The 20,818-nt window shown below is 39.5% G+C and overlaps 1 protein-coding gene across 1 annotated transcript in view; it reads right to left on the minus strand.

Moving 5' to 3' along the window:
• pappaa (pregnancy-associated plasma protein A, pappalysin 1a) overlaps positions 1-20,818 on the minus strand; it is an 83,245-nt gene that overhangs the window by 42,285 nt on the left and 20,142 nt on the right. Inside the window, exons 8-11 of the mRNA XM_065284047.2 lie at positions 17,440-17,938; positions 8,711-8,839; positions 8,450-8,541; positions 634-830 (exon numbers count right to left, since the gene is read on the minus strand). Coding sequence (XP_065140119.1) covers positions 634-830; positions 8,450-8,541; positions 8,711-8,839; positions 17,440-17,938 — 917 coding nt within the window. The remainder of the gene's footprint in view (positions 1-633; positions 831-8,449; positions 8,542-8,710; positions 8,840-17,439; positions 17,939-20,818) is intronic.

The following is a 20,818-nucleotide window of genomic DNA, read 5'->3' on the forward strand; positions in this document are numbered from 1 at the left end:
ATCTCCCCCAGTCACACATAGCACTGTCTGCTCGCTGAGGGAAACACGCCAGGACATCGTGCACCAGAGGCGTTTAAAACCGAGGTCAGCGTGTAAATCGCAGACATCTTTACTGTCCTCTCTGGTGATGTTATCTACAGAAGAAACTAAAGCACATTTTCAAGCCAAGCCCCTTGAAAGGACCATGTTTGCAAACCTTAAACAGCCAGTCAGACCTTTGTATCTGAATAAAGACGTTGTTACATTTGAGCTGATGATGTAACGAGAACACATAATCACTTCTAAAACAATTCAAATCCCACACTAAACTAAATCACCTCGACATGCATGTAATTTCATCTCGTACCCTTTACTGGATAAACGCTTTTGTACACTGTGGACCATTTGTGAGGGTGTTTGCATTTGATACCCATGACGACATAAAGTCGGCATTGACAAAAAAGTACACTCGCCCCTCTGGACTTCGTGTTCTTCACAGCAGAAATCTTCTAGATTGCCTCTTAACACTTTCACATAAAGCAGAACTTCACGGGAACGTCAAATTTAGATGTTCACAAGAGTAAAACTATTGTTGCTCTTTGGAAATCATTCCGGTCAAATGGGTGTAATCTCATGGCGGGTTGAAACGGTTACCTTAGTAACAGTAGGGTATCCTGCAGCCACATCCGCTGGACAGTAAAGCTTTTCCTCATGTGACACCTCCACCTTGTTGGCCCACTGATCCACGAAACCGTTGGGTGTGTACAGGCCACAATCCTTAACACTCGTCTCCCTCTCAAAGTCTTCGCACACGCCATCGCCGTCGTAATAGTAGCACATGCTGGGCTCGTCTGTGAACACAAGAAAGATTAATGTACATTGCATCAGTGATGAGGCTACATAAGGGCCAGGGTGGCACTGGCCCACTCAGATTGACGGCTGGCCCACCCAGTCAGAAGAGACACAAAATATGTTTGTGGAAAAGAAATCACACATAAGTGATAATAATCTCTTTAATAATAATCGTTCAAATACGCATCCTTTAGAAATAAACAACTATTTATATAGAAAGGTCATCATTTGCATGTGTTTCTAAACCTTGCAAATGTTATCATTCAAGCCATTTTAAACAATTTAAGCACAAGAAGATGTTAAAGTGAGCTGTTTACTGTGCACAAAGACGCACACACATACCCAAATGGACACACACTTAAGCGCACGCACAGAGACACGTGTTTCAAAAAGCACAAAATCTCAATACACTTGACCAGACACATACGTGCAAAATTATCTCGAAATACCAAGTCTTGGCAAGTATTCTCATCAGTTATGTCTTAAAGTGAACGCAAACGGTGCAAAAGAAATCGCTTTTCCTTTTTTGCTGACTTGAAAATGATTCGATCCATGACTCAAAAAAACTTTATGTAATCCATTTAACCTGTACTATATTGTAAAATGATGTAATCTGAGAGTAGGCATTGAGGTCCACACTATTTCACCAACGTCTACTAAGTTGAAGATTTCTGGCCTCACTACTATGGAGCTAGAAGAGTCTCAATAAAGATAAATGCACACACTACATTCACATATGCACACACAGGATTCATAAATACACACGCAGGATACACAAATGCACACAAAATTCACAAATGCACACACAAAATTTAAGAAGCACAGAAGATTCACAAATGCACACAAAATTCAGAAATGCACACAAAATTCATAAATACACAACCAGTTCAGAAATGCAAACAACATTTACAAATGCACTCAAGATTCACAAATGCACAGGACAAGATTCAGAAATGTATTTCTGATGCACACACAAATATATCTTGATTTACAAACAGTTTTTGGTCTGTGAACTTTACTGCATTTGTGTGTGAATTTTGAGACTCCCATGACTTGGCTCGACACACAAATGCCTTTTTTTAAACAGGGAATGATCTGCAACCAATTAGATATCTACCTTGTTTTAGCCAATCACAAGAATGCACCCCACGTGGGGGATTGTTTACTTATAAGCCAATCACATGACCTTTAAGCTGGTTTGCCAACCGCCAATAAAACCGAAGAAGAAGAAGTTTACACAGCGTTATATGCACGTGGTGCGAGCGCGAGCTAACGTTAGCGCGGTGTAGTTCTGTCTGTCAGTTGGTTGGTTGAGACCTCAACATGGCTTCTGGCAACCACATGGGAGCGGTATGTAGAACTTAAAGTGTTTAGCTAGTTATCTCCTTGTTATAATCGCCAAAAGCCTCAATTACAACTATCCATTTGTGCTTATTTTTGTGCGTTTCGGACGTATGTTTGGACACCAAATACAGATAATCATGATTACAATATCAATGTGAATAATCTGCAATTATTCTCAACCAACCAACTGACAGGCAGAACTTCACCGCGCTAACTTTAGCTCGCGCTCGCACCACATGCATATCACGCTGTGTAAACTACTTCTTTTTCGGTTTTATTGGCGGTTGGCAAACCAGCTTAAAGGTCATGTGATTGGCTTATAAGTAAACAATCCCCCACGTGGGGTGCGTTCTTGTGATTGGCTAAAACAAGGGAGATATCTAATTGGTTGCAGATCATTCCCTGTTTAAAAAAAAGGCATTTGTGTGTCGAGCCAAGTCAGGGGAGTCTCAAAATTCACACACAAATGCAGTAAAGTTCACAGACCAAAAAGAGTTTGTAAATCAAGATATATTTGTGTGTGCATCAGAAATACATTTCTGAATCTTGTCCTGTGCATTTGTGAATCTTGAGTGCATTTGTAAATGTTGTTTGCATTTCTGAATTGGTTGTGTATTTATAAATTTTGTGTGCATTTCTGAATTTTGTGTGCATTTGTGAATCTTCTGTGCTTCTTAAATTTTGTGTGTGCATTTGTGAATTTTGTGTGCATTTGTGTATCCTGCGTGTGTATTTATGAATCCTGTGTGTGCATATGTGAATGTAGTGTGTGCATTTATCTTTATTGAGACTCTTCTAGCTCCATACACTACTGCATTGCATCATTTACAGCCTAAATATACTTTAATGTGAAAAAAGCATGCAGTTAAATGTTACACAAGCACTGTGGACATACTGGACATATGAACTGGACACCTGGACCACAAAACCATAAGGGTCAATTTTCGGATATTGAGATTCATACATCATCTGAAAGCTGATTAAAAAAAATTGTTGAGGATGCAAAAAATTTAAGATTGCACTGAAAAAAAATGACTTTCTTACACTTACAAAAAAACATTTTTCTTAAACACTAAATTCAAGAAAAATTCAAGAAAAAATTGCTTACCCCATTGGCAGATTTGTTTGCTTGGTTTATGCACAAAATCACTTAGATTAGATATTTTTGGTCTTAAAACTAGACTTATTTTCTTGTTTTGCTCATCAAGAAAAAACATCTTAGTTTAAGAATTTTAAGATATTTTTACTGAAAACAAGACAAAAATACTAAGAAAATGTTTTCTTGAAAATCATTTTGTGCAGTGTACTTCGTATTTTTTGTCTTGTTTTGAGTATATATCTAGAAAGTCTTAAATCAAGATGTATTTTCTTGATAAGAAAAATTTAGAAAATAAGTCAATTTATATATAAAAAAATATGCAATTTAAGTGAATTTACACTTAAAACAAGCAAAAAAATCTGCTAATGGGGTAAGCTAATTGAATTTTTCTTGAATTAATTAAAAAAAGTTTTTGTCAAAAACTAGACTTATTTTCTTAGGTCATTTTGCTCGTCAATAAAATTCATCTTAATTCAAGAATTTTTTATATTTCTACTTTAAACAAGACAAAATGATTAAGTAACGCCAAGTTAAAATGAAGTCCTTAGCAACACATATTACTAATGATAAATAAAGTTTTTATATATTTACGGTAGGAAATTTACAATATTTAATACAAAATATACAAAATATCTCGAAGAAACATGATCTTTACTTAATATCTTAATGATTTTTTGCCATAAAAAATCAATAATTGACACATACAATGTATTGCTGGCTATTGCTACAAATATACCCGTGCGACTTATGACATGGTTTTGTGGTCCAGGGTCGCATATATGTTTTAACACTGAGTCGTGTGGAGGGACTTTTCATTTTACCTGTAAAAAAAGTTTCACTTTATCTCTGACATACAGTATGCGATATCTAATGCTACAACCAGCGGCGGCCGATGACTTCTCTTTTTCCGGGGGGCGCAAATTCAAAGGATGTCTTTGGAGTGTCGTGTGTTGCTCATCATTTCAAAATATGTGTCCCTTGTGTCATGCATCATGTCAAAATATGAGCCTGCTGCACACACGTCAAAAGGGTTTATGATAAAAGAGACGCTCACGTTTAGGAAATCCTCTTACTTAAAATGTCTGCAACGTCTGCAGCAGACTCGTATTTTGACATGGCTTGTGATGCACATACGTTTACATAACGTGCCAAACTCTTATTTTGAAATGGCGAGCCACACACATGACGGGCTACATATATGTTGTGATGATCTTCGTTGGCCTTTAAAAAGAAGTCACCGGCCGTCAATGGTTACAACCAATGCTAAAAAAAGATGTTTCTATCGCAGATATTTGCTGAAAGCTGTGATCAAACTTGACACCCTATTTGATGAAACCTTGAAGTGACAAGGCTGTAAAGAGTCTGAACTCAATGACACAATGAAGCTCATTCCAGAGACGCTCATTCATTTCTCTCTCCGTTTCCTTGTTTGCCTTCATTCACTATTTCCATTCTCATCCATCTCCTCCTGCTTTGTGTTTTTATTTCAGACGCAAACATTATTGTGAATTAAAAGCAGAGAGGAAGAAAATGTGTGCGTTCAAACATGACTAATGACTATTTCCGAATTGAAATGAAATGTGGTGCATCTTCATTTTTAAGAATGATTCATCATTGCACTGATATTTAAAGCTCTGATATTAATGTGTCCTGAGTTTATTTAACCTTTGATGTACAGTATGATATCTGATAGTTTGAGACAGTTTATGAGTAACTGTAATAATTCAGTAACATTATTCCCAACACTGTGGTCGCTCCAAACGGATTTTATTTACTTGCCAAAGCAGTCATCACTCGCATTTGGCCTGCACACATCTTTCCTGACCAGATGAAGGCGACTTAGCCGACTGGATATTATGCAAACATTGCCTGTAAATGGATAATTTCTTAGATTGGGGACTGATCAGTGAAAACAGGAGGGTCCTCGGATGTCGGATGAGTTTTCCAGACCCTGGAGCTTTATGAGGGTTTTACTCTTTTTTTCTGTTTCTAATTCCTACTTTTTCATGTTATGTTGTCTCAATCCTAATCTCACTCTCTGTCTTCTTGTCTGTCTCTCTCCATGTCTGTCTTCTTCTCTTTTTCTCTCATTCTTTCACTGTAAGGGGTTCCAGTAAGGGGGACGGAGGCATGCCGTGCCAAGTTGGCTTGCGTCTCTGCAAAAATTCCAGCGCTCCCCTTGGTTCTGCTGATGTTGAAACGAGGGGCTGTCGAGGGGGTCGAGCACACACACGACTCAGCTACCTATCGTTGAGGACGTCTCATCCCTCCGGTCGTGACGCAGTGTGCCGGCGGTTTCTCCAGAAGCGACGTCTCCGGCCGGCAATGCAATTCTAATGTTTTCGTTACTTAATAACAAAGATAAGGTATTATTGAGAGAAGGAACACCAAAACACTATCTTCTGGGTCAGCAGAGGGCAGCAATAAAAATAATCAGATCCAGGATCAGAAATACAAACGCTCTATTCATGATGGTGTCCGATTTCCCCACGAAAAGACAAATATTTAAAGCTGCCACACAGATGTGACTCCTTCAGCACATGGCAGGATTAAACTCCATAACTTTGACTACAGGCGGAAAGATGCAAAACAAAACTGAGACATGCCTGTTTTCTTCCTGTATTAGCTGTGCAGATGAGGTTTAATCTCATTGTCAACATTTCTCTGATGTAACCCACAAACTGTTTTACCAGCTCATGCACTGTGGAGGGAAATGTTTACGTTTTAAAACATCAATGAAACATTAAAGGCCACCTAATATGAGAAATTCACTTTTATATGTGCTTTGAACATAATGATGTGTGTACACAACCACCCTGTAATGATAAAAATCTGTCTCGTGGGACAAGCTGTTGGGGTTTTAGAGCAAACTGATGTCACTTTGCACAGGCCCCGCCCCCAAAACCATCCACAGAAAGATCATAATTTTTATTTTTAAGGGAACATTTCACAAGACTTTTTAACGATGTAAAATAAATCTTTGGTGTCTCCAGAGTACATATGTGACGTTTTAGCTCAAAATACCCAACAGATACACTGCAATAAAAAATTACTTTCTTACTTAGTATTTTTGTCTTGTTTTCAGTAAAAATATCTAAAAATTCTTAAATTAAGATGTATTTTCTTGATGAGCAAAATGACCTAGGAAAAAGTGTAGTTTTTCAACAAAAAATATACAATTTAAGCAAATGCTTAAAACAAGCACAAAAAAAATGGAATAAGAAAAAAATCTTGAATTAAGTTAACTTTTTTCAGAAACACTTTTTTCTTATTATAACATACACTTCAAAAAATTATTTTCAAGGAAAAAAATCTTAGTATCTTTGTCTTGTTTTCAGTAAAAATAGCTAAATTATTAAATTAAGATGCCAATGAAAATTACTTTCTTAGTTAGTATTTTTGTCTTGTTTTAAGCACAAATATGTAAAAATTCTCAAGTCAAGATCCATTTTCTTAATGAGCAAAAAAACTAAGAAAATAAGTCTAGTTTTAAGACAAAAAATATCAAATTTAAATGAATTTGTGGATTAAACAAGCAAAAAATCTGCCAATGGGGTAAAAAACTTTTTGAACTTTTTGAACTTTTTTCTTAAACACTAAATTCAAGACAAATGTAATTGCTTACCCCATTTTTTTTTTTTTGCTTGTTATAGGCACAAAATCAATAAAATTTGATATTTTTGGTCTAAAAACTAGACTTATTTCCTTGGGTCGTTTTGCTCATCAAGAAAAAGCATCTTAATTTAAGAGTTTTTAGATATTTGTACTGAAAACAAGACAAAAATGCTAAGAAAATGTTTTCTTGAAAATAACTTTTTGCAGTGTAAGCAAAAAATCTTCAAAATTTTTCCTAAACACTAAATTCACGTTTAAATCAAGAAGAATTTTCTTACCCCATTGGCAGATTTTTTTTTGCATGTTTTATGCACAAAATCACATAAATTGAATATCTTTGGTCTAAAAACTAGACTTATTTTCTTGGGTCGTTTTGCTCATCAAGAAAAAGAATCTTAATTTAAGAATGTTTAGATATTTTTACTGAAAACAAGACAAAATACTTATAATTTTTTTTCTTGAAAATCATTTTTTGCATTGTTAAATTGCCACTTGTAGGTGTGAAAAAAATGTGCAGTTTTTGTGTGTGTCCTTTTAAATGCATATGAGCTGATCTCTGCACTAAATGGCAGTGCCGTGGTTGGATAGTGCAGATTAAGGGGCGGTATTATTATAATAAGATCCCCTTCTGACCTAGATGCCCTACTGGGTTGATCTTTTTCACATTTTCTAGTTTGATAGAAGCACTGGGGACCCAATTATAGCACTTTAACATGGAAAAAGTCCGATTTCATGATATGTCTTCTTTAAATCTAACTTAAAGGACATTGATTATGAACAAAGAGGTAATGTGATTGTCTTATTAAACACGGTGTATGTTTCCGAAACAAACTGAGAGAGAAGCAGCAGCTCATTTGCATTTAAAGAGACACACACAAAAACAGCACACACAAAAATTGTCCTTTCAACATGGAATAATAAATGATCGATAGGGTATTTGGACCTGAAACTTCCCAGGCACTTTCTGGAAACATCTGAGACTAATATTACATGCCATATTAGATGACCTTTAATATACGAAAATTGATCAGATGGATGAAACTGAAAACGGTTCGGCCTCTTCATCATGTCAATCAAACCTTTGGTGTCAACCTGAATCTTTCTCTATATAAATTTGAGGCTCTGCTCCATATCACCGGCAGTATAAGTGTCTATACTTCACTGTGTTTGCTGAAATACTCGACTCTTGTCTTCAGATGATGTAACTTTCCTCAGAACAAAGCCGAGACCAGAAAGCATCTGATTATTAATAAAACAGAACAGAAAGAGGTGCCAAGACATCCTTTATGAATCTGTTAGCGTGTTCTTTTTCAATTCAATGTCTTCCAGATTTTACAAGGATCTCACAAGGATAACATATGGGATAGCTATGAGATAAACAATAGCTTTGGCTCTGGAGAAACCAAATAAAGAGCTCAGATATGCTATTACTCTAAAAGATGTTTTATCAGGGTGGGACAGTAAACGCTTCTCGCAAAACTGTCAGCCGACATACAGCAGTGCCTATATTTAAAAGCATCTCACACTACGCGTCGCTGGCCGGTTTCTCCGGACACTTACCGTAACAATTAAAGAACGGCTCCTTCTTACAGTGACTGGAGCAGCCGTCACCGTTAATGGAGTTCATATCGTCGCATTCCTCTCCCTGGGACCTGAAATAAACCAATAAATACATCATAAACTACATTGTAATGATGTTTAACACCACTGAAGTGATTTATTTATCTTCTCTTTTGGGGATTCTGTGATGCTAAAAGCCTGAACTCGCACATGAGCACAGTAGGTTTATGGGATTATCCATTAAAGAGAGCGGAAACGCACCTCTGGATGAGTCCATCTCCACAATACGGAGCTCCCAGAAGGTGTGTGAATGGAGGAGACGGCTCGCTTTCGCTACGACTGGAGATGATTTGGACCTGGTAGGTATACACGCCATTGAGTTGTACGTCCCTGCGGACAAAATGCAGAAAATTTTAATACAAAGCTGTGGTGCATCTGACCAAGCTGTCAACTTCAAACATAATAGTAGATAAACAGCTCCTAGTGAACTGGATTTTATGCTGGTTTGGTGGTGGTCTAGCTGGTGTCAGCGTATACAGTAAGATGCATCTGTGCTGTTCAACATAAAAAAATCATCCAGTTAGCAGATTTTAATGCAACTCATTCATTTGCACCCTTAGCTGGGGGCGGTTTAGATGACGTCCGTGATAAGCATCATGTGATGCCGTACGGGTTCGAGGACTACCAGCTGAACCGTGTGCATGCCATGAGGGGGTTTCTGTTACGATCGCTGCGGTCAGGTGGTGCATGTTGTGCTGAGATGATGTAACAGAAACCCGTCCCGAATGGTGGGCTTCAAACAAAGCGTGGGACTGAACGGAGAAGGACAATGACAATGCTGAGCTGGCTGTAGATTTAAAAAGATGATGGAAAAATGAAGAGAAGATCCAGTGGGAAAGAAACAAACTTTAAATAGATCCCAATCAGGCTTTGCGTGAAGGTTTGTTATGCATGTTTTCGAGAGCAGGTGCTTAAAGGGTTCTTGGGTTCCAAGTGTGCGTCACAGCGATGTGTTTTATAGTCGCTCTGATAAACAACTGGAAAGCTACTGGTAAACTGCATGCAAGCCAGAAGAGAAAGTGTTTGCTGGAATTACACAGCCATTTACACACAGACCATCGAATGGCATCTTGAATACTGTATAAGAAATCATATCTTAAAGGAATATTCCACTTTCATTAAATAAACTCTGATAATTTCCTCACCCCCACACTGCAAAAATTATTTTCAAGAAAAAAAATTCTTAGTATTTTTGTCTTGTTTTCAGTTAAAATATGTACAAATTCTTAAATTAAGATGCTTTTTCTTGATGAGCAAAAACACCCGTCTAGTTTTTAAACCAAAAATATTAAATTTAAGTGATTTTGTGCATAAATCAAGCAAAAAAATCTGCCAAAACTTTCTTGAATATTTCTTGAATTTAGATGTTTGCTTACCCCATTGACAGATTTTTTTGCTTGTTTTATGCACAAAATCACTTAAATTTGATATTTTTGGTCTAAAAACTAGACTTATTTTCATGGGTCGTTTTGCTCATCAAGAAAAAGCATCTTAATTTAAAAGTTTTTAGATATTTTTACTGAAAAACAAGATAAAATTCTAAGAATTTTTTTCTTGAAAATATTTTTTTTTGCAATGTAGTTACAAAGTTAGTTAGTTAAAGGTCTAAAGTGGACAGTCAAGTGTAAATGCTAAACTTTCTCCAAAACTACAAGAAACACAGACACACACGGCATAAATGAAAGAGCCAACAAGCGACGGGAGAAAAATGCACAAAGCCTTCATTATTTGCATTTATGTTGGACTGCGTCCCTGATGGAAGCACAAGCACCTCTGCTGATTAACAAAACAGCGCTGCCAAATGACCAGAACGCTTCGTACGTGACGTTTATTACAAGCGTTGCTGGTGTCACGGTTATAAAGTGGACAGAGAAGCAGTAACGTTTAATAAGAGGCAAAACAAATCACTTAAATTAGCACTTGACACGAATGATGCCGCTGACAGCTTTATGTAGCCGGTTTCTCGAATGAGCGAAACAACAGAGGGGAAAAAACTGACTGTGAAAGCCCTATAAAACTAAACGACAACAACACAAATAAGCTTTCACACAAGAAAGACGCACACTTATACGGACGTACACACGTAAAGCTTTGACTTCAGTATGTGTCTGAGGGTTTATAGCAGGAAACGCTTTTGACCATTGTGGTTTTTGAAAATGACGTGTTGCATTTCTTTTCATCTTCGTGAAACCAAAAGAAAAATGCGCAAGGTAACGTGAGACGTCATCAATACATATAATGCCGTTTGCATCGCAAACCTGAGATTCAAACTTAAACCTTAAAGAGTTAAAGAGGAAGAAAACGTGCAATATATATATCCAAGTTTGCATGTGTAGGAAATGTCAAATAAGATAACTAATTGAAATTAATTGATGTGCACAGACACTGACATACAGTAAAAACACAGAAAGGTATTACAGTGCGGACAGTATCCAGATCATTTACTCTCGCTGGAATATGATGAGAAATGATGCAGAAATGGTTGGCTTTTAAATTGAATGAATGATATGAAAGAGATCTCGTTTGTGGGTTTTTCCCACAGCAGCTGCAGTTGTCAGGTCACGCACACACACATAAAACACCAGACTGCAGCTTCCTCCACATTACACACTGTTCTTTATTCTTGGCAGCTTCCACTGGCTGTTAATTGAAAGGGAGAAGCATTGCGAGCGCGTGCCAGTACAGAGCGAAACATCGCAAGTAACAGTGACACACGTGTGAAAGGGTTTTTACAAGGTGCATTCATGGAGCATTACCAAAGTCTGCAATAACCCAGACCTCAGAAAAGGCAAACACAAAAAGAATCATCGCCGGTAATGTTTCACTTCTTTGAAATTAAGATGCACTATTACGATCGGAGGCAGAATTAGATCATGTTGTATGTATAACTGCTATCTAGCTACTAATGGACATGCTACTACACTTAAAAAAATAGCTCATTGGCTGAACATGATTCAATCATGTTCCACGTTTTCTCAATATAAAATTAACATGTAAGCTCTTCTCAATTACTTCATGTTGATAGAACAAGACTGATGCTGTGTCTGAAACCGCTCCCTTGTTCACTCATTCACTTTTGCCTATATTGCGATTGACAATTGAGTCCATTATATGGGGAAGAAGTGAACGAAAATAAGTGAGCAATTTTGGACACTGACGTAATACCATGCGTCAGAGAGCTGTCGCAGAGTTTGTACCATCACAGTCAGAGTGCATTGTGGGTAAAAAGTAGTGAACGAATGTAGGCAATGAAGTTGTTCACTCAGGTTTTGGACACCACTGCAAAATGGCCAACACCTGATATAGTGCACTACATAGAGCCGTTTCGGACACAGCTCGAATCACGTTTATCTTTGAAGATAACCTATTACATTGCTAAAAACAACTTTGGTTTAATACAATGTGTTCGCGTGGTTTATGGTAGGGGTGGGTCGATCCAATTCTTTGAATCAGATATCGGGTCGATCCGGACCTTTTTTGCTGGATCGGATATCGGAATAATGGGGCCGATCCAAATCCGATACTGCACTCGTGGTTGTTACTGTCATGCTATAGAAAAGTCAGACTATTATAAAAGCACCATAAACGTTTTATACACTATATACAAAGTCTTCCTAATATATTCAACAGTTTTATGCGAAAAACAATTGCATATATGAAGTTTTAAGGTCACAAAAACTGAATGGTGTGGTGCTTGTGAAGTTAATGCACTGGATTAGTGATGAATTAAACACGTCATACACACCAAGACCCACACAAACAATAAACGTATTTTAACTCTTTCCCCGCCATTGACGAGTTATCTCGTCAATTAGGGGAAAACATTTCCCTGCAATGGCGCTTACCTGACAAGTTTTTTTTATGGTAATCTGTAATTCCGCTATTTTCCACTAGATTCTTACCCAATTTATAAAAAAACGTGGATGTTTCGATAATCGTTCTGAATCTAATCTCTAACAAATTTCCTTTACAAAAATGCAATTATTTCAGCTTTTTGGTAAAAAAAAATGTGTTTGTTTGTTTAAAAGCAGCTGGTCTGTTCATTCATTTTATTTATTTGTATGTATGTTTATATATTTGTAGATTTTTTTTCCTGGAAGGCATTTTGTGAAACTTTTGTGAAAATCACAAAAAATGCTGGCGGGCTACTTTAAAAAAAAAAGTCTGGCGGGGAATGAGTTCACCTCCTATGAAATTCCATGTTTTTTGTCTTAACGTCATCCCCAAATTAAAAGTGGTACAGCTCCCATATACTTTGACGCTTCGGGGTGTGTGGTGTCCGGAAATTCGGTCAGAAATGTCAAGATTGTGAGGCAAACAAATTGTTTTGGTTTCAGCTTGGATATTCCATTTCCTTGGACTCTTGGGATTTATGAAAACAATTTGTTTTGGACAATTTCACCGAAGTGGATAAAGGGAAGAATTTGAAGGTAAGTAAACAAACTTGGTTCAGGTAACTAACAATGACTGCTATACTGTGTGTGGGCTTAATGGAATCCTGAGAGTCTAAGCTTTCAAACGCTGTGTTGCATGACCGTATATTTTGAAGATTTAATGCTTCAAAGTTACAATAAAGTTTATGCAGCCTCACTCCTGAGGGGGGTTATGCCGTATATCTGATTAAAAAGTCTCAGTAAACCGCTGGATAAATGTGCCTAGCATATACAAGATCCATAAGAAGATGTTTTAAGCACATTATCCTGTGCCCCGTAAGCGCAGAAAGGACAGCTGATGATTCAAGTACATAATTCTTCTCCCAGGATGTGCATAAGCGCTATTGTGCTACTCAAATCTTTCATGTTGTGACAGTTTTGCACAATTAAGTAAAAATGTACTTGGACTATTATTTGCTCAGTCATATGTCCACTCAAAAACTACATTATTAATAATAAATAATATTAATAATTGAGTTTGTTACACTTGATATTCTCCTGAATTCGCGTGTGTATATGTGTGCTTATATATATATTTATGTGTGTGTGTGTGTGTGTGTGTGTGTGTATACATACAAACACACACACACACACACACACACAGTCACTTCTAAATGGATCAAGAAAAATAAGCTCGGTAAGCTGGTGGGTCAGCTGGTCTTCCAGCATGCATGGCTAAAAAGTGGCTGAAAGTCAAACACTCCTCACGTTTCATCTCAGCCCTGTTTAGACTAACTGAACATGTATGGGTTTGCAAAATGTTTATGTTGTTTTGCCGGGTGTTTGAGACCACGAGTTGGGCCAGACAAGCGACAGGAGTCTAGCCGCCACACAGAGAGCAAAGCGTGTGTCAAAACTCTAGTGATTTTTACAATGCACCTCATTCCAGAGCAAAAGTTCACATCAGGCTTTCTTCATAACATCTGCCAAGATCAACACGTCCATTCAGCCTGACATTATCAAAATGCCCCGGTGCTGGAATAAACATGAGAGTGTGCATGCAATACAAAGAGAGAGAATGAAAACAAAGCAGAGAAAAAAGAAAGAATAGAAACAGAAAACAGATTTTTCAAATTGTCATGCAGGCCGTTTCAAATGTGAACTTGACACCTGAAACTAAAGGCCCCAATCGCTCCGTTCAGTCATCACAGACAAATCCTTGAGCGCTTGTGTGCAGAACCACGTTGCACTTTCTGTGACGTCATTTAGATGTCACCCTCCAGACTTCCTCTGTCACACATATGCTGTTAAAGGTGTTGAAGAAAGCCATCACAGAGTTTGCCATCATCTTCTTTCAGCATCCACCCATTCGCACAGCTTCATCTGTCTCGCATTACCGCGCACGACTCAACTGCTGCGAGCGTGTGCAGCTGATGACATGTCACATGATGGCATCCGAGCGACCCGCTCCAGACGCTCCTGACAGATCAGCAGGCCCATCGATACGCTTACGGAATAAATATATTTTGACAACACGGCATGAAACGAGGCAACATGTCATCAGAATTGCGCTGGCGGCTCATCTGTCAAACTTTGGCGGAGTTAAAAGTTTGCGACGCACCATCTGTTTGCGCCTCTGATCAACAACGGTTAACATTTAGTGCTCGTAATGCACAGGAAACTTTGTGTGATTCGAGTGCCAGCTGTGAAGCCACAATGTAAATTTAATGGAACAGAATTCCCTGGCAAATAAAACAAATATTTTCAGTTTTCAGACAGTCGTTCTTAATACTTGCTAGACTTACAAAGATATACATCAAGATTAATGAAGTGCTTGACGTACACAGAAAACAGCAGTACAAGTGTTTTCTGCAAAATAAATTGTCGCTTTCTGGGCAAATGATAAGAAATAAGATGCCAACACCTCCAGAACCATCAGTATTTCTGAACATTTTGGGGAAACCAGCTTCACCGGTGCCAAAACCACAGCAAATTAAGTTTTACTTGCGTTCTCCAGAATTCAGTCGGGAATGATGATACTGCATTAATGCAGTGAACGCAGTGATAAATCATTGGCTGGGTTGTCCGCAGCGGTTCTGGTTGAGAACTTGTGTCAATCAAATGTTTGTAAAGGGGATCAACTCACACCAGTGACTTGCAGAGAAACTCCAACATTTCCACGGTGCTAATCTTCGAGTTCTGGTAAAAAGGGATTACTGCGGTCGGCGATGACGTCTGCAGTACAGAGCTCAGCGCGAGGGGTCAGGGCTCTACAGCAGTGTGTACGGCGCATGTAACTGCCTTTAGTTTACATATAATCATGCCTAAGTCCTTGTGCATGTGTTTGTCTAAAAAATCAAGCTTTCTTGGAAATCTGAATAGCAATGTCTCGAAGAAACCAGCCACCATGATGCTAGATGCAAAATAACCACATCATCCCAAACCTCAGGGTTCTGCCACTCCAGAAATGTGGTTTGTATTAGGAGATTACGAAGGGAAGGCAAAACCAGCGTACAGAAGTGGTTGCGAAATAAACTTCATTGTGGGACGACCTTAAACACAGAGTACTTCAAAAAACTGTCAAGTATTGATTCCATTTTGCAAAAACAGCAACTTACTTTCCAAAACTGTAATATGGGTACCATTTGAACAATTTACATTTGGCTTTTACTTCCTCATCAGTCTATTGCATCTTTTTCACTAGACTAATATTCTGTAAGCTGGATAAATCAGTTTTCCAGTTAGATAAAAGAGCAAACCACTTTGCATCACGAGCTGGTTATGGGACTACCATAACTGATGGACTTGACAACATAGGCGAGAGATTTAGACCGAGCGGGGGCCCTTTAACCAGACGAGTTGGCCAGTTGTCTTGGCCTTTATGTCTTTGGCAAGGGAGGTCCTGTCAGCTCAAAGCAGGGATGCCCTTTGAAGCCATAACAGCAAAGAGGGCCGGGTCAGTTAGAGGAATTGCAGATGGCTTAGGGCTTTGCGAAGGCCACAGTCACTCGTCGGCAGGGTCAAACCCCTGCTGTGATTTACGTCCGCATTTCAGAGCTTCAACCAGTTTCCAAACAGACCTAAAGCTTACACTTTCACCAAGCCCCGAGGCCCTTGATTCAAATGAACAGGGGAGACCTACAACAGAGTCAATGGGGTGACCCAAATTAGGGTGAGGTGTCAGAACGTATTTATCAAAGATCAATATATTTTCCGATCGAGAGCAAATGAATGCATTCATCACGGGACCTCACAAAAAGCTTTGGGCAATTGATTATAATTGATTTAGACCCCACAGTTATTCATTCGAAAAAAGCCCTTTGAACCCAGCTGCGAGCTGACCGCCGTTTATTTACCGCCAAAATCTTTTCTACGTCTGCTTCACCCAGCTCGCCACCACCGAGGCATAGACTAGCACACATGCAAACCCATGAAGAAGAAAATTTGCTACGGCTTGACGGGTCACCGGAATTGTGCACTGCGATTATTATCCACGCCAAGCAAATCAGTGCCGCTGACGTAAATAAATGTGAGCTGCACATTTTTAAACACATGAGAAACTGCAAACCATCAAATCAGTGGGTGGCAAGTTAAACCCTACTCGCCGACACATTCAATCCTCAAGTGGCCAGTACTGAACGCTGACCGGAGCGCACGTCCACTCATTTCCACAATAGACCGGGAGCTGCGTTTCAACACAACCTTGTTTCTGTTGGAAAGGTCCCGCAAGGCCTTTTTCTGGGTGGATGAGATCAAAACAAGAACTACGAGGTCCAGTAGAGACCCAGTATCTGGCTTCAAGCGGGGAGGTGTTAGTGGAAGGATACTACCCAAACCGACGGTGCCTAGCAGAGGCCGGAGCATGTTAACCGACTTCCCGATGCCAGACGCTGGAGGGAAGTCAACCAGCAGCTGTTCCCTCTCTCTGTTGCCTTTGGCTCCGTTTGAGAATCGAAAAGGAGTAAGAGTGAGACTTGAGCTGGGATATGCTGTGCGCAATGCTGACCAGGCACATTTCACACTCCAACTTTGATTAAATTACGTTCGTTTTGTTCTGTGGTACAACTGTTCACTAAATTGAAGACGAGTTCCAAAGTCAACACGATTTCGTGCGGAATACTGTTTTCGCTGGCGGGAGACGAGCATCTAAATATGAATGCTTCAGTAACAGCCAGGAACTAGAAACATCTAATAGGAGTAAACGTGTTAAGGCACTAACTCCCACGTATTATCTAATGCACCAGGGAAGCAACAGAGAAACAAAAACCCTTTGTTTAAGGACAACGTTTTTGCAACATCCCTCACGAAACAATCCTAAACAGACTTTACGAAAAGGGATAATGCACAGCCAGCAAAGCGGTTGGTTATTGCAGAAGAATAAATGGTGACAGGATAACAAGAGTCTGGCTGAACATTATCCTACTTATTACATGGAAGGTGTAATAAAACTGTTTCATAGTGGCTTTAAGCCAAGTCCAAAGTTTAAACTATACTAGGTTTAAATGATTCAAAAACGGATGTTACTTGATGACATGACTGGACATTAAGAAGACTCACCTGTCCACATATCTTCGCGTGGAGTCACTCAAGGCGACGCCCTGGGGCGCGTGTGAAAACGCCGGCTGACGCAGGAGACGGTGCCGAAGCGGCTCACATTGACGACACAGCACGCAGTCGGGTTTGGACGTCAGCAGAGTGGCATCGATTTCTAAATGCTGCTCCATGGTGAAGAACTGCACGCCGTACACCTTCTCATGCACATCCAGTTTAATGGTCAGCGGTGTGTCACAGAACACATTGCTGGGACCCAGTGACAGGTTGTTGCCGCTCACAGTCAACAGGATGACGTTGTGGATGGCGGGCAGAACCGTCTCCTCCGGGGACGAGAAGGTCACCCACACAGTGAGGGAGTCGGGTACCACCGGATGGGCGAACTCCAGTTGCAACATGCAGCCTTGCTGAGGACACGGAGGAGGCACCAGGCCCAAAACCATGCTGTTATGCGGACTCCACGTGCGGACGCTGGGCTCGCACGCCTGCTCCACATCTGGGGGTCCTAAGAGATAAGTTACATCGATTACGTCACAATACAGTTTGTATTTCAAAGCAAACATTTCATTTGAGTGAGTTTTTTTTTTCATTTATGAGATGCTGTCTCCCTTTGAACCATAGATATGTTTTAATATTCATTTATCATTCAACTATAAAAGCAAATGTTTGTGATACCGAAAATGAAGTTACTCTTTTGATCTCGAGATTAAGGCCTGCAGATTTCTCTACAATTTATCTTGTTCAGCAAAGAATATGGAACAGATTTTGCCCGCTCCTATTTCAAACAAAGCATAATAACTCCACAGCATCCAAGCAATTGTTCTGTAAAACATTATGCTTAGCAAACAGATTCTATTCTTGGTCAGCTATTTAGAGCCATAAATTTCATGAACAGCATCTTACTTAATGGATGAACTTGGATAAAATTGGACGTTACAAACATTCCAGTTAACATCACGTCATAAAAATAATAAAACAAATTGGATAAAATATGTAAAGCATCTACTAGTACATCAGAACTATTTGAAGGTCTAAAAGAAAACCCAGTTCTGATAGTGACACGTTTGATGTGTGGAGTCGCAATAAATCCAACTTTCCTTCATGTACTGTCGGTATTCCATGCCGTGTCGACCCAGAACCATCCCAGAGGCCTCGTGTGCTACGCTCCAGCCATATTTGGAGTCAACAGAACTTATATGACATCGATCGAGCGACGTCCACCAACATTCATCAAATGTGTGGAGTAGAGACATGGTGCTGCAGAGAGTGCACTCCTGCTTTTCCTTTGTGCAATTCCAAACTGGCAACAGCAAAAGCCATTTGCTAACCTCATTTCTGGGCAGTGCGCAAAATTCCAATGTTTAATCAACCGACTTTCCAGGCCACATCATCTCAACACGTTTGTTATTGTGAGTACGTGTGTGGCCAGAAGAGAAGTAAACTTGAGATACAAATGTCTTCGATACAGCAGGTTTATGGATCTTTATACCTCCTCCTGGACAACCTCACTGTGTTTGACTGGAGCGCAGAGTGGGAATATTTCTGCTTGTAATAATTTAAGATAACTGCGACTAAATGACTGTAATAATTGTATTCATCAGGTAGTAGATTACCTATCTGTCATCTGTTAGCTCATTGACTCTTAGTGGACTAATAACCCTATCCCGGAGATGGATTAGTCAGGGCTCGAGCATCTCAGCATCTGTGGTGATGTTTAAGATGACTCGATAATTCGGCAATGAATCAGTACTTTGAGTTTCACATGATTAGCTAATCCCATTGGAATATTAGCTTGTCTAGGAAGGGGCTTATGCATGGACAAAAGAGGAAGTGGGATACAGCCAAAAAAACACACAGGGAAAACAGTCCGGTGGGCCGCCGATGTTGTTATAGTTGTCAAGTACTCATGCATACTTGTAGACAAAACATGTAATACAATATTGTTTGTAATTTATAAGTCCAAATATGAAAATTATAAGAAAGTGGTCACATATATTACAGGCAGACAGCTGTTATCACGAATTAAGCCCCTTCAACTAGCTGGGTTTTCATCAACGCGATTTTATGCGCATTGTGAAGTATTGCATAAGAAACGAGTGATGGAAAAGCCAAATTGTGAATAAAAATCCTTAAATTTGCAAAAACTTTTTTACGCTTGCTTGAGGTGTTTTTTGTTTTATGCGAATAATGGGAGATGAAAGCCCATTTACCCCCGATCGGCAGTTCTGAAAAGATTCGCTACAGGTTTGGATGGAAAGCTTGGGACTTATTTCTTCGATAACAACCTGCTGCCTATCCCTTACTTAAAATATATTATTTAAACATTTGATTACAGAATGCTGTGTTTGACCTTTTGAAATTAAACATTGCACAGAGGCCTGTAATAAACTGAGATATAAATCAAAGTTTAACAGGGGCTGTATTACAAACTACCAAGTCCAATGTTTTAAATAGTATCTGAGTTGTTCACTAAACAGATAGGAAAGCATTCAGAGTTACTGTTAGTTGTTTCTGTGTTATAGTCCCAGATGTACAAATACTTTATTAATTATCACATACACATGGTGGTGGTGCTGTCTTATGTCAGAAGTGATGTTCCAGGAGGAGACATCAACCTTCTTCCAAGACGGAACGAATGCATGGAGGTAAAGTCCTCTCCATACTCATACGCCGTTATGACTGAAACATCTGGTTAGTGTGTAGATTCACAGACACAGATGGACTGTTTTCAACATCCAGCTTTTGATTTCGTCCTATCGCTGTTCAATCTCTGATCAGCTGCTTTCAATTAGCGCTTCACATCCGTTCCTTGCACATGTCACAAACCACATGTGATTTTCTGCGCTCTGAAACACCTCAATCGCTTTCTACGCCGCTTTCCCCCACGTGCCGCTTTTCTTTCCCCTAACTTTCGAACGTTATACTTCCTCTCTAGTCGGCCAAGATTTATTAGGAGGGTTTTCCGCTCCTGTAGGTTGCGAACACAGGCTGCACGATCCTCAAAACCACGTGAACTCCACGGCCGACAGGTGGAGCATCTGATGCCCGCTCTTCGCTGGGAGGGTGGCCGCCGAAAAGCCGCCCCTGGCCAAGAAGCACAAACAACAGAGAGCCAAGCAGCTGTGCCGGGCTCGACGTGCAGGAAAAACACAGACGCAAGAGGGGCGCGTTTAGGGGGCCGCGATTAAAAGGGAACCCGTCCAAGAGGGCAAACAGCAGCAGCAGCAAGTCCAGACATGTCTCTGTATTGCTCAGCAACAAGTGCTGAACGCTGCATGTGCAAGAGTTTATATTTTAAGAGAGGAGTAAGACATCATGATGCGCTCCATCTGCTGTATAGAGCAATTGGACAAAATCATGATGACTTTTGAAATGAAGCGCTCTC

This window comes from Paramisgurnus dabryanus, chromosome 5 (genome assembly GCF_030506205.2).
Source record: "Paramisgurnus dabryanus chromosome 5, PD_genome_1.1, whole genome shotgun sequence".
NCBI lineage: Eukaryota > Metazoa > Chordata > Actinopteri > Cypriniformes > Cobitidae > Paramisgurnus > Paramisgurnus dabryanus.